Consider the following 12,505-nt stretch of genomic DNA (forward strand, 5'->3'; position numbering starts at 1 on the left):
AACAGACGCCCACCCACAATGACATGCGCAATCAAAACTCCAAGCATCACTCCTAACATAAACAAAAAACAGACCAAGCTCTCAAAGGTCAGCGTTTGGCACAAAGTCTGCTTTGCACCAAATGCTTTGCTTGCCTACTCTCTGACAACCCACTCAATTACTTTGTGTCCCTTGTTTTCTACAACCAGTTCATTTCTCATGTGCTTCATGAACCGTTCTGGTTATATTTGGTCAGAAAATATATCCCTTCACTAATTAAAAGTTGCTTTACAGCACTACATGTGCATTAGATGGAAGAATGTGGAAGGGTAAATTGTTCCAGCAGGATGGACTCTAAACAAATGCAGTGTCACCACCCTCCAGGGCAGGTGACAGCTGGGACCACTCAGTCCTCTGAGTTGTGGCATTTCATGCTTACCTTTGGTCACATAAGATTCTCTCTACCCTCACCAGCTCAGATGAATCAGTCACAGGTGTTTCTGCTTCTTGTCCAGCGCGATGACTCACTTTGTAACAAATCCTAAAAACTGTCTTTATGTGTATGGCTGACTTTGGCCTCATATCACTTCTTTTTTTTTTTTTTTTTTTTTTTTACCTCAACACAGTTACATAGAGAGGTTAAAAGAGTCCATGAGGTGTTTAAAAGTCTGTTGTGAGCACTCTTGCACAGTATTCTTCAGGTCAGCTCTGCATTAAATGGCATTTTGTCTGGCTTTACAGAAAGCTGAATAGAGATTTTGCACAAGGCTACTTTAAATTCTTTGAACAGAGGGGCAGTTTTGACATTGTTATTGTATCCTTGGCTTTCTTTGTCAGAGAGAGATTTTGTGGATCTAGTCCAATCAAAATTTCACCCGCACGCTCTGAGTTCAAAAGAGGATGCTTGGTGGGCATGGAACTATAATGTGCTTATACACAGAGAATAACACGTAGTCTTTAAACTAACGTCTTGTGTGCATCTGAAACAGCATTGACCCCAGGTGTCCTCATTAAGCTGGGCTGTGGACAGTAGTAGATGGGAGTGTTTGGTTCTAATAACTAGTGTCTTACATGTAGTGTGTTACAGACACAGTAGCATGAACATCCACACAGTATGCAATATACCATAATAGTAATATTTCCAGAGCTTGTAAAAGCTCAGTTGATACTGTGTGAGAAGTGTTGACTATTATTGTAGTTTCTAAATTCTTATTTTATATAATAAATTGGATTTAGTTTCAAGGGATCACATGTAATGCAATTAACCAATGCAAATAGTTCAGTTAAAATTTACAGGTGTATAACAGCCTATCAACAAATAACATTAAAGGTGTCACAAAGACAGTTATTATGGCTTATCTTAGTTAAAAACTGTTATAAAATGTGATTGTGATCAGTCTCTCACATCATTATGGAAGACATTTAGTTTGTTCTTTTTTTCTTTTTACAATGTTGCATAATTCCATTTGAGCATTTCACCCACCACAGCATTTCAATCAGGTCGATGTCTGGACTTTGACTTGACCACTGCAAAACGCTGATTCTTTCAGTTTTTAGTTGTTCTGTTGTAGATTTGCTGCTGGGTGTGTCTTGTTGCATGGACACATTTTGGCCAAGGTTTAGCTGTCAGACAGGTGGCCTTACATGAACGTTAATATTTAACATGCTAACTGATGCCTGTAGAGTCTGAAATGTAGCTCTCGGGGTTTTTTTTGCCATTTCACTGAACATCACATTGGGTGAATTTGTTGTGACATCCACTCGAGGGAAGATTGGCAACTATCTTTTCCACTCATGCATAATCTTTCTCATTGTAGAATAATGGACTTTAAATAGTTTAGAAAGAGCCTTAGAGCCATTCTCACCAATATTTGCTTCTTTGAGATCATTCCTTTGTCTTTTCTCCATGGCATTGTGGTAACACACACCTGACCAGGAAACTACCTCTGCCGTTATAGAGGTGGCCACATTAGATGGTCAATTAATCAAGTGCATTTTATTAGAAGGACTTGCCTGCTACTTACCCTCTTCATTTCTATAGAAGCAATGTACTTAGTTTTTCAGAAGACTGCATTTATATATGATTGTATGACTCATTTGAATCATTAAGGGGAAAAAATGGCAAAGTACTGTAATATTTATTTTAATTTAATTAATCGCTTACTGTTAATCAATGCAGGCTGCTTTGTTACAACAGTGAAAAATAAAAATATAAAATTTCAGTGGAAATTAAATCTGGAGACGGGTAATGAAAAAACTGACTTGATCAATCCATGCAACACTACTCCAGCCAGTCAGCAACAAGGGGGTGTTTGTACTTGTATGCAGGGCAGGAGGCCAGCGGGGGAAAAAGCTGACACCTTGCTTATACTGAACTCCAGGACATATTTGGAAACGATCAAAAAATAAAAGGTCAAAAGGGAAACCACTGAAAGAAACCACACTGGGATCTATGTCGGAAATGCTAATTATAATTTGTACAATGGCATGCTACTGAAGAAAAAAATCTATAAGAAACTACAAGCTCATTTTAACAAAATGTGTCATCCTCCAACCTGGATTAACAACACCGGTGCAACTGGCTGTGAGAAAAGTGCTCAAGAACTGTATGCAAAGTACAACACCAAAAATTATATGTCGAAAATGACTTCACACTCGTTAAATGGGTGGCACCGAAATCGAGCAGCCCTCTACATGTCGGAACATGGAATTAAAGGAATTAAAGGAAAAAACTCAGACAAAAGAGGGGGATGAGGAAATACTATTAATGTGCACTTGCTTTGCATTCAGAATTCATCTAAAGTTTTCCAAATACAAGCAGTATTTTATAATATGCACTTTTCATATACATTTTACTAGGTTATTTTTTCCCCAAAGGTTCAGAATGAAAATGAACTGAATCCCTGTCAGTTCCCAAAGAATTATATTTACCAAAAATGAGGGAAAAAACATCAACATATAAACAGACTAGTGCATTTTTACAGTGCATTATTATAAAACTGAACTTGCAGTCTTTTAATATCTATAAAAATCTATTCTTTACACACACACACACACACACACACTGTAAGAGCAAATATGGAGACTATGAAGGAATATATACTTTGCATCGCACAAATGTGTAGGTGAACTTCTCTCACCAGTTTTACAGAGTTTGTCTCTTTATGTTCAAGGCTCTTCCTTTTCTGTTGGAATATGCTTCGTTTTAAGTGTGAATGAGTGTGGATTTTGTTAGTGTGAACATGTGCTTTAAACAGGAGCAGACAGAGACTGCCAGGGGAAAAAGGGAAACTTCAATGAGAATGAATGCAATATGTGAATTCAGGTGTCTCATTGATCCATCAGGGCCTCGGAGCTTATTCAGCATCTCAATTTACCACCACCTCTCCACACAAGACCACATCAATGTCAACCCCTCCAGTCTTTCCTCTCCTCCATTCTGCTTCTTTGCTCCTAGGCTTTCAGTTACTCAGTGAAGCCAGCCTCTCTTTCACCTACTCACTGGTTTTGATTGTCCAAGAAAAAAAATCAACTGTACTATGAATGAACTGGAGAGCAGACCGAAGATACTCTGCCATAGCCCATCAAGTACTTGAAAGGTGTTTAACATCATTTCTCTGGTTTCTACTGTTTAAACAGACATGAATACAAATTAAATGAATTAAATACATAAAAAGAGACAGGTGTGCTGCCTGTAGATCTGGATATTTAACAAGCCTCTGCGGATCATTTATGAACCTACCTGTTGCCTGACCTTAGTTGCGTGTTTTTGTTTGTGCACTAGGTATTAGCATGCTCTACGTGTCAGTCAGTAATGCTTTACTGCATCTAAATAATGCCTAGATTTACTCTCTGCCTGTTGAAAACAGCATTCATAATACACACTACATCATTAAATGCTATCAATATCACAAGTAAGCACAAGAGCTCTAATGAAATGTCCTAATCAACCCAGATTTGGTGACACAGTATTTAATTTACAAGTCTCCACCTAAAGTATTTGTAATCTTCACTGACTTGTTAACAGTTAATTTTATTAATTTTCATCTCATAAATTTATATTTATAATAGAAACATTGTAAGGCTAAGGTTCAGTGAATTCAATTACATGGGTTGGTTTTTGGATATTTTTCATTAGCAATTCATAATTCATTAATTTTCAGGTACTCAGCTGCTCAACAACAGTCTTCTGACTTGTGTCGTGTTCATATGCACAACTGATCAACTGCGGCGTAAAGGAAAACCATTCACTTCAGCAGCCTTTATGTGACAGACGGCGTCAGACACGAGCCCAGTGTGGCAGTTTGTACTTGCATGCCTGTGTGGGTAATACTCGTGTCCCAGTGTGGGTGTGTTATTGACAGCTGTCACCTTCTCCATGAGCTGGCGAAGCTGCCTGCTGCGTGGGTCGCGGTTACACATGTTCTGGGCTGGTGCAACGACGGTACAGATACACTTCCCATCTGCGTCCTGCGCTGAACTGTAGATCTCCCAGCCCTCCTCTGGTCTTGGGTATAGAGCCTGCCGAAATACAGAGACACGTATATCTTAGAGGCATAAAATAAAAAATTAAATATGGTTGTTTCTGTCTGCAGTTGTTTATCTGTGCTACTACCAAATTGGCTTTTCAAAATGCATGAGGGCAGACAAGATATTTTATTCTGCCAGCACGCATCAACGGTAATCTGAAAAGTGTTCCACCCTTATAAAACGTGTCTAAGCCAATAAATTTATCTAATACTTAAAAGTGTTGCATAAAGCCTTTTGAAGAAAAAGAAAGACTCTTTTATACATCCCATATCATGATTGGTTGAGCCTATTCTGTCACCATAAATTAGCTGCAAAGTCATAATTTCTCTATTGCATTACTTTTTTCTTTGTGACTCTTTCAGAAATGAATCCTCTCCTAAGAAAATTAATGACAATTGTTCACCCCAACTATTCAAAACCATTTGCAGCATAATTTCAAGTTTTAACTGGAGATGAAAAGACTGACAGAGCTGGTAGTCACAGTAGTATAAGAAAGACACCAGCAGGGAGAGACAGAGGATAGAAGAGTCATCTAGAAGATAATGAAGAGGGTGAAAGCTGAAATGGGTGTCGATTAAGATAAGACAAGACAGACTGGTGGAAAATACACAAAGGGATGGAGAACACAGTGACATAACAAAGACAGAGCAAGAATTTTGTGGAGGATGAAGAAAGACAAAGATAAATTGGTGGAAAATGGGGATTTCAAAGAAAAGAGGAAGGAAAAGGGATCAGAACAGGCTGTACAAAAGCAGAGCATCTAATAAGTTTGGACACAGAAAGGAAATGGAGCTGTTCACAATCGATAATGCAGCCCCTTACCAGTGAAGGAGGGGAGAGGCTAAAAGGATGGATGTGTCTCTCTGTCTAATCCAATCAAATGCAGTGCTGTGCGCTTGCAATCACACATGTATGCATTACACAATTTACGCAAAGGTTTTTCTATTCTGATTTGACATTTACATTGCATCTAGCATAGCCAGCATATGACGCAAGCTGTAATAAGACAAGAAAGTGCCTTTTTGGAGATGCAATTAAGACCCATCCATATAAGAGGTCGGAAAAGTCTAGAAATAAAATGTTATGTCTCAGCTCTGTGCCTCTCTCCTGCTTTCCTCTGAGCAGTGTTATGCTGTGATCTCGTCTCCTTGGGTCGGGGGATCAGATTAAAATGTCTTGGAGGACAGGGGGACTGTGTGATTGGAGTGTAAAGTAGCAACCACCCTGCGAGCCAATGTGCTCACTGTCACATCTTGTCATTCCTGCCAATCCCTTGGCACTCCACCCCCTCTCCACTCTTTCTGCTCCCTCTTTCACTGCCTTCTTCTTCCCTTGCAGTTGCAGAAAGAGCGTATCTTAAATCTGACTTACTTTAAATTGAGGGATGGCAAACACACTATAGCTATGTGAGAGACTTAAATATCCTGTGCCAATAGCAACAATAAAGTTCTACGCGTAATTCTTATCACATTTTCTCTTTTTCATTATATTCAGTGCATATTAAATAGACTCATGAATTATTTATATGACTGCATCTAAATTTAATTAAGCTAAGTAAGGAGAAATATTCTGTTCATATAGTATTAAAGAGATATATTAGCTATATTTCAGGATGACTGAATTTCTACTTTCCATGTGAAAGACTCACCGTGGAACGTATTGGCACACCGGTTAAAATATCTTTACAGTATTATCAGTTTTGCTGCATATTTTCCAGTCCCTGCAGTGACTTGCACTTTTTTCTGTCACTCAGTGCCTTTCTTATCATTAGTCTTTCTTCTCCGAGGCAATCGACCATCAAAAGTCTATAATATGGTGATACAGAGGCACAATAGCCAAAGCCAGAGTTAAGACAAAAGAGCCAGTCGCCACAACAGAACCTTTCAGCTTTGTCTGATGGTCTGTTTCATTCTGCCATTGCCTTGGCATGAGGGAGTTTGTGTGTATGTGTGTGGGTGTGGGTGTGTTTGGTGGGGGGGGGGGGGGGGGGGGGGGGGGGGGGGGCATCTTTTTCAGCATCTACTTCCGTGCTCACGTCTCACTCGCTGTCAGGTTTCTGTATGTGTTGAAGTCTGTGGCTATGCTTGTGTGTGAGAGCGGTCATCTGTGCTATAACTTGTTCTGTCATAATGTCTATGTATATCAGTATGAGTATGCTTCAACATACAGTACTTACATAAATTCTTGTGTAATAATACATACATTGTGGGATGACACTGAAATGCAACTACACATCTGATCCACACCCTCAAGATGCTATGTTTGGAAATTCCTGCAGCTGTAATGCATGTTTACTTCAGAACTATAGAGTCTATGTAATGGCTGATATAATACTGTGAATGTGTGTAAAATACTAGAATGTGAAGTCACAGCTGGTTACTAGCACTTACATTAAAACTGGTACCCTGCAGTGTTAACAGGTGGAGGTTTTCTAGATACAAACTGCAAAATCTACTTAAGCTGCTAATTCTCAAGGTGATTGCAGTCTTCGGTAAAATAACTGCATATCCACACACCTAGGGCTTGTCCGCTTATGCACGAGATATTCACTTTGGGCTTAGCTAGATTTTTGCCAGTGGATGCAGAAGTGTGCATTAATTTTTCATATTGCTATCAGCTTCAAAGGGAGCCACGGTCGGTGTCGCACCAACTTTTTTTTTTTCTTTCCCAAATGAAATCTTACGTAGCGGGCAGTAGAAATTCAGCAAAATAAAACCAGAGGCACGTTGGGTTTCGTCAGAAAGGGCATCTACTGTAAAAACTTTGCCAAATAAAACATGTGGAGCTACTTGCTGTGGCGACCCCTTGCGAGTAAGGGAGCAGCTGAAAGTAGCTTCTTTTAATATCAGAGCCATGTCAGCCTATTATCATGCTTTCTTCATTTTCCAACATGTTTAATATCACGCTGTGCTCTTCCTGTGCTTTTCCAAGCCAGAGAGCTTTCACAGCAACCAATCTTCTCTTCTGTTCATTAAAGTTTCATAAATGCTGAGCTGAAATTAAGAGCTTATTTGAATCACTTCCAGTTTCATTACCACCCACCTATCCGTTCAGCACTAACTTCACCGTTCTCATCACAGTGGCAGTTTAGGGAGCAGGAGAGAAAAGGTAATTCTTAAATGCAAATGTGAATTGTCCCTATATGCTTTGTGCCCAGATGGATCTATATATCAGAGCTAGTGATCTCTCACATTGAACATGGTGTCATAAACTTAAATATGTTTTGGAAGATATTAATATGATATTAATATGAGGCATCTCTACAGAATGGGTCATTGACATTGGTTCATTTAAGACAGTCAAAACTATGTAGTCTAGCAAACATCTCATTAGTAATGAAAAGGCTAATTTCTCAATATCTTCCTTTATCCGTAATTATGTTCAAGATATGCAGAGTGAAATCAAGTGTGAGTAATGTTTGCATACTGTATGCAGCTCGTGTATTAGTTTGCTACACTTGAATAGTGACGATAACATAACCCGAGCTGTCGCCGTGCTATCAGTGCGGCTAGCTGGAGTACCTAAGGTTTAAAGGATGATCCTTTTCTCCCAGACACAGATGGTGGTTTCAGCAGAGGGGAGGCGTTTAGCTCCCTGTACCAGAAATTTATCCATTAGATGTATGGGATGAAATAAAATGTATGAAACTGTAACATGGCTGCCATGTAAAAGCCCATTAATGGCGAAGACAGCAGCAATGAAAACAACAGGAAACCACAAAGGGTTGGAGAAATTAAAAATCAATTGGGTTTGCTCACTAAAATGAAAATTACTCGTTAATATTTCTGGATTTCCCACTTTGTGCCAACTCAGAGTCTCCTCCATTTCCATGACCTCATATCAGATAGCCTGGATGCATGACGTCCCATCACCATCAGCTGCAAACGAATCTTCAAACCACAAACTCCCATCCTCCCAAGGGAAAACTGATTAAAGGAGGAACTGCTTACTTTCATAAGCAGAAAAGGAGAAGTTGTGCTTTCAGAAAGGCTGACGGAGAAGAGAGAAGTGGCTCTAATTACCTCTAGCTTGGTTTAAACGGTATCCAGTTACAATGCTGATTGACAACTTTAGGGGAATCTGTGCTGAGATAGGTGAAGATTAGATGCTTCTCCACTGTTTCCTGCTGCAGAGAAATCAGAGCTGATTCCACCAAAAAAACTTACTAAGTTAAACCATTATCTGAGTGATTCTCTGTAGCACAAAGAAGCTAAGACTGCTTGGTTTTGTTAATGATTAGCAAAGTTTAGAGGTATTATCCAATTAGACATTTGAGCTGGTGGTATCACTGCTGATTTGCAGGATGGACTTCCTCTGGCGTTTCATTAAACCAACCCTGGAGCTTGCTGCTGTAAAGCCAGAGTTAAATGAGATCATAAATCTACAGCTCCCTACTTTATGAGCATGACGGGAAGTCTATTATAACTTTCATAAGCAGCAGGCAGAAGGGGCCAACAGGCAGAGGCAGGCACAAGTTGTGAGATATGGAAGAGAGCTGACCACTACACTGTGAACTGTCAACACGGCTGAGAAATTGCAACACTACCGAGGATGGACAGGTTAAGAAGAGGAGGAGAGGTCGAGCTGTACACGGAGAAAGACAGAAGACATAGAAGAAGATAAAATCTAGACGTCGTCGAGAAGAGGAATTCTTATTCAGGAAATAAAATATGAAGTTCTACCTAAATAATCTTTTTCTTTCCTTCATTGTCATCCAGCAGTGCCAGCTTTCATAAAAAAATCCTTTACTTTCCTTTCCTCTCTGTCAGCAGAATGATGCTTTATGCCAGGCATTAACATCCATCAGTACTTGTCCCCAAAAAACTAGACATCTGTCTCTGTTGCACAGTGTTCGATTTTATCTCTATTATACCCAAACAATCGGTTCTCATTTTTCAGATTTGCCAGTTATTGCTATAATTGAGTGTATATAGTTAAACATGCAAATGCACACGTTCACTCTTCAAATGAACAATCAGTAAATCCCTAATGCCAAAGCCAGCTGCTGGGCTTTAAAATAATAAAGACACCAAGTGAAGTCCCTGGTCTCCTCTCCTCCCAAGAAAAGTGATTAACACAATCAGCTCAGCATGGTTGCCAGTCAATAATATGAGTCATAAACTCATCATGGCCCTGTCCCTACTGCCTCATTTTGGCACCCTACTGCCTTTCTCTCCGTCTTTCTCCATCACCCTCATGACTGCCACCTTTCTCAGTGGCGTCCTGCTCGCTTTCCATCTGCACCCAACTTGTTCCAATCCACCTCACACTGGAGTGACAGTGGGGGTGGGCATATGCATCAAGTGTTTTTTGAAGGGGGGGGGGGAGTTCTTGGAGAGGTTAAAGAAAATGACACTCACTGGCACTCGGCATGAGTGCGCAACTGCAACTCTACACTTTTTCGAGCCAGCGCCGTGCCAGGTGCCGTAGTGAAAAGCATTTGGATTCTGCTCTTCTGTTACAGCGATGCAAGATAGCTCTATCATGTCTGGTGCTAAACACGGGCAAGAGGGTGCCAGGGTGGCTTATGTGAGAAAACACTGTGTAAACTGTTATAACACAGTTGGTGTTTCAATGGTAGAAATATTGATTACAGAATTGCTTTTGAAAAATGGAGGAATCGCAACAGGCGTGAGTCCTGCAGGGTGGAATTATGCTCTTATAATGACAAATGAACCATGTCAAAACCCTGATTCCCTTTTCTGGGATCAATGCTGCTTTATGCTAGACGATCACATAATTAATTAAAGTTTAAAACAATTGAAAATGATCTTTTATAGATTGGCTGAGCTTGTCGCTGTTCCCACTGCATCCCATTAACCTGACGTTAGATTACACTTCATCGAAAGCAGCACAATGAATGTAAAAAATAAAGTGTGCAAATAAAAGCCTGCAGTTGTATTTAATTTTTAATCCATAGCTGAGAATCAATTTTTACAATACACTTTATTGGATTCCGCAGTGGAAGTGATAAAGTTTACGGTCTCACATCCTGACAGAGGCTGCGTGACCCCAATCAGTTTCTGTGTCCTGCCTCTTTGTACACTGACGTTTGTTGTTCCATTCTCTCCTCTGATGGCGAGAATATTTTATTCAGACTTCTTCCTCACAGCTTTCTTAATTTAGATATCAAAGGGAGCGTCACCACATGCATACACATCCAGGCACCCTGCTGCAGTTTTATTAAGAGGAACCTATCTATGCCAGTCTTGTGCACACATACCTGCATTTATTTATTTATTTTTATCTATAATGAGACAGTTATCCTTGACTTATGCTGTGTTCACTGAAAGTGTTGAGAGATTCAGTGATTAGTATTATTATGTAGAAAAGCAAGCATTTTTCATCTCAACAGATTTTCAGCTTTAACTTAGAGCACAGCAGGGTTCAATTCATGGACAAGTCTTTTTTTATTATGTGTCTCGCACTGTGAATGTGTCCTTTTATTTCTATAACTAACAACAGACAGCTCAGTTTTCTTTCAACGACAGTTTTTGCAGGTTGAACATACTAAGCTGAAGAACACCAAACTGCATTAGAGACTTGGTGTATCTTGTGTCTCACAATTTATAGCAGGTAATGTTGGAATTGCAGTAGTTGTTTATGGTAATTACTCTTTTTGGAAGGCAAATTTGGAAGTCTCATTATTTCTCCTAAACCTCTGCCCGAGAAAATAAGTGCTCTCCTTGACACTGTTTTCAGCTTTGAACATCGTGCTACTTCTTTTACTTGAGTAGCACTTGTCACTTGTTTGCCTTGCTTTCAGACAGAGAAGATATATATGCTATACTATGAAATTAAAACTCATTTTTAATCCATGCCTTTATGTCTCATTGACCAGAACTTGATAAATAACTGGAAAAAAGTTCAGAAATTTATCAGATATACCCCTGGTATCTGCTGTGTGTCCACACAGCACTTTAAGAATATTTCTTTTTAAACGTATAACACTCTTTATAGGTTAATAAATCATTTTGCTATCATAATAAAAAAAGATGATTTAGTGTGTACACTCTGTCTGGCAGGTTTATAGCTTTAACTTGTCTTAGCAATTCTTTATAGCCACGCTTCTTCTGTGTAAGTGTTACCAGGGTCTCGTCTGCTCATTAAGGAACATGGTTTTGCACTACACAGATGTGTACAAGCACCCAGGCAGTGTTGTGCTCAGTGCCATCACAGAAAGGCCCACATAAATTCAGTCAGCTGTGTTCTTGGATCAGCTGGTTAGAAGACAGGCACAGAAAGCAAGTGAAGCAGACTTGGAAAATAGCTCTGAGCTTAGAGAATATGCAATGCAGCATGCATGGGTGCCAGGGTGGAAAGCAGGCATGCAACAGCTACTGGCATGTTAGCACCAGAGTGTCACAAGACCACAGCTAGATTGTCTTTGATTCAAGCTCTAAACAATTTGTGAGTCATGACTGCTTCTAAGATCATCACAGGCAAAAGTCTCATTAATAGTGACGGGACTTTGAGGCAAAGTTTTACGTTAAAGTTTTATTTGCTGCCATTGTTTATGAGCGGAGATTATCCCTGTCTCAAAGAGAAGACATTTCCCATCACAACAGACTGTTACGCAGTAATAATTTGTGGCACCATCAAACGGGCTCATCAGTTTTGTTAAAACTTTGATGAAATGAACTTCAGTAGCAACATTTTTCCTCCTTTGGCAGTGAATTAGGGCTGCCTCAAAGAAAATATCCACTCATGACTATTTATTGTATTTTATTGTATCCAGTCTTTTGAAATGCAAATGATTAAGCTTCTGATCTCAAATCTTGTTTGAAAAGAGTTTATTGAAAATAAACATGGCGATGTTTATTTTTATCCCATCTGATCCTGAGCAGAATGAGTTGGTATAGAAAAGAAATCAGCGATTAACTAAGCCATAACCTCTGAGGAAAACTGGAATAATAGAATAATATAAAAGACTTATAATCCAAACATTTCTTACCTTGAGTTCTGCTCTAAATTACCCGACATATGCGCAAGTTGT

At 39.5% G+C, this 12,505-nt stretch overlaps 1 protein-coding gene across 2 annotated transcripts in view; it reads right to left on the reverse strand.

Annotated features, from left to right (window-relative positions):
• olfm2a (olfactomedin 2a) overlaps window positions 1-12,505 on the reverse strand; it is a 47,290-nt gene that overhangs the window by 14,606 nt on the left and 20,179 nt on the right. For both annotated transcript variants that reach the window (XM_085157030.1, XM_085157028.1), the window contains exon 2: window positions 4,351-4,500. In XM_085157030.1, coding sequence (XP_085013156.1) covers window positions 4,351-4,500 — 150 coding nt within the window. The remainder of the gene's footprint in view (window positions 1-4,350; window positions 4,501-12,505) is intronic.

Source organism: Neolamprologus multifasciatus, chromosome 4 (genome assembly GCF_963576455.1).
Source record: "Neolamprologus multifasciatus chromosome 4, fNeoMul1.2, whole genome shotgun sequence".
Taxonomy (NCBI): domain Eukaryota; kingdom Metazoa; phylum Chordata; class Actinopteri; order Cichliformes; family Cichlidae; genus Neolamprologus; species Neolamprologus multifasciatus.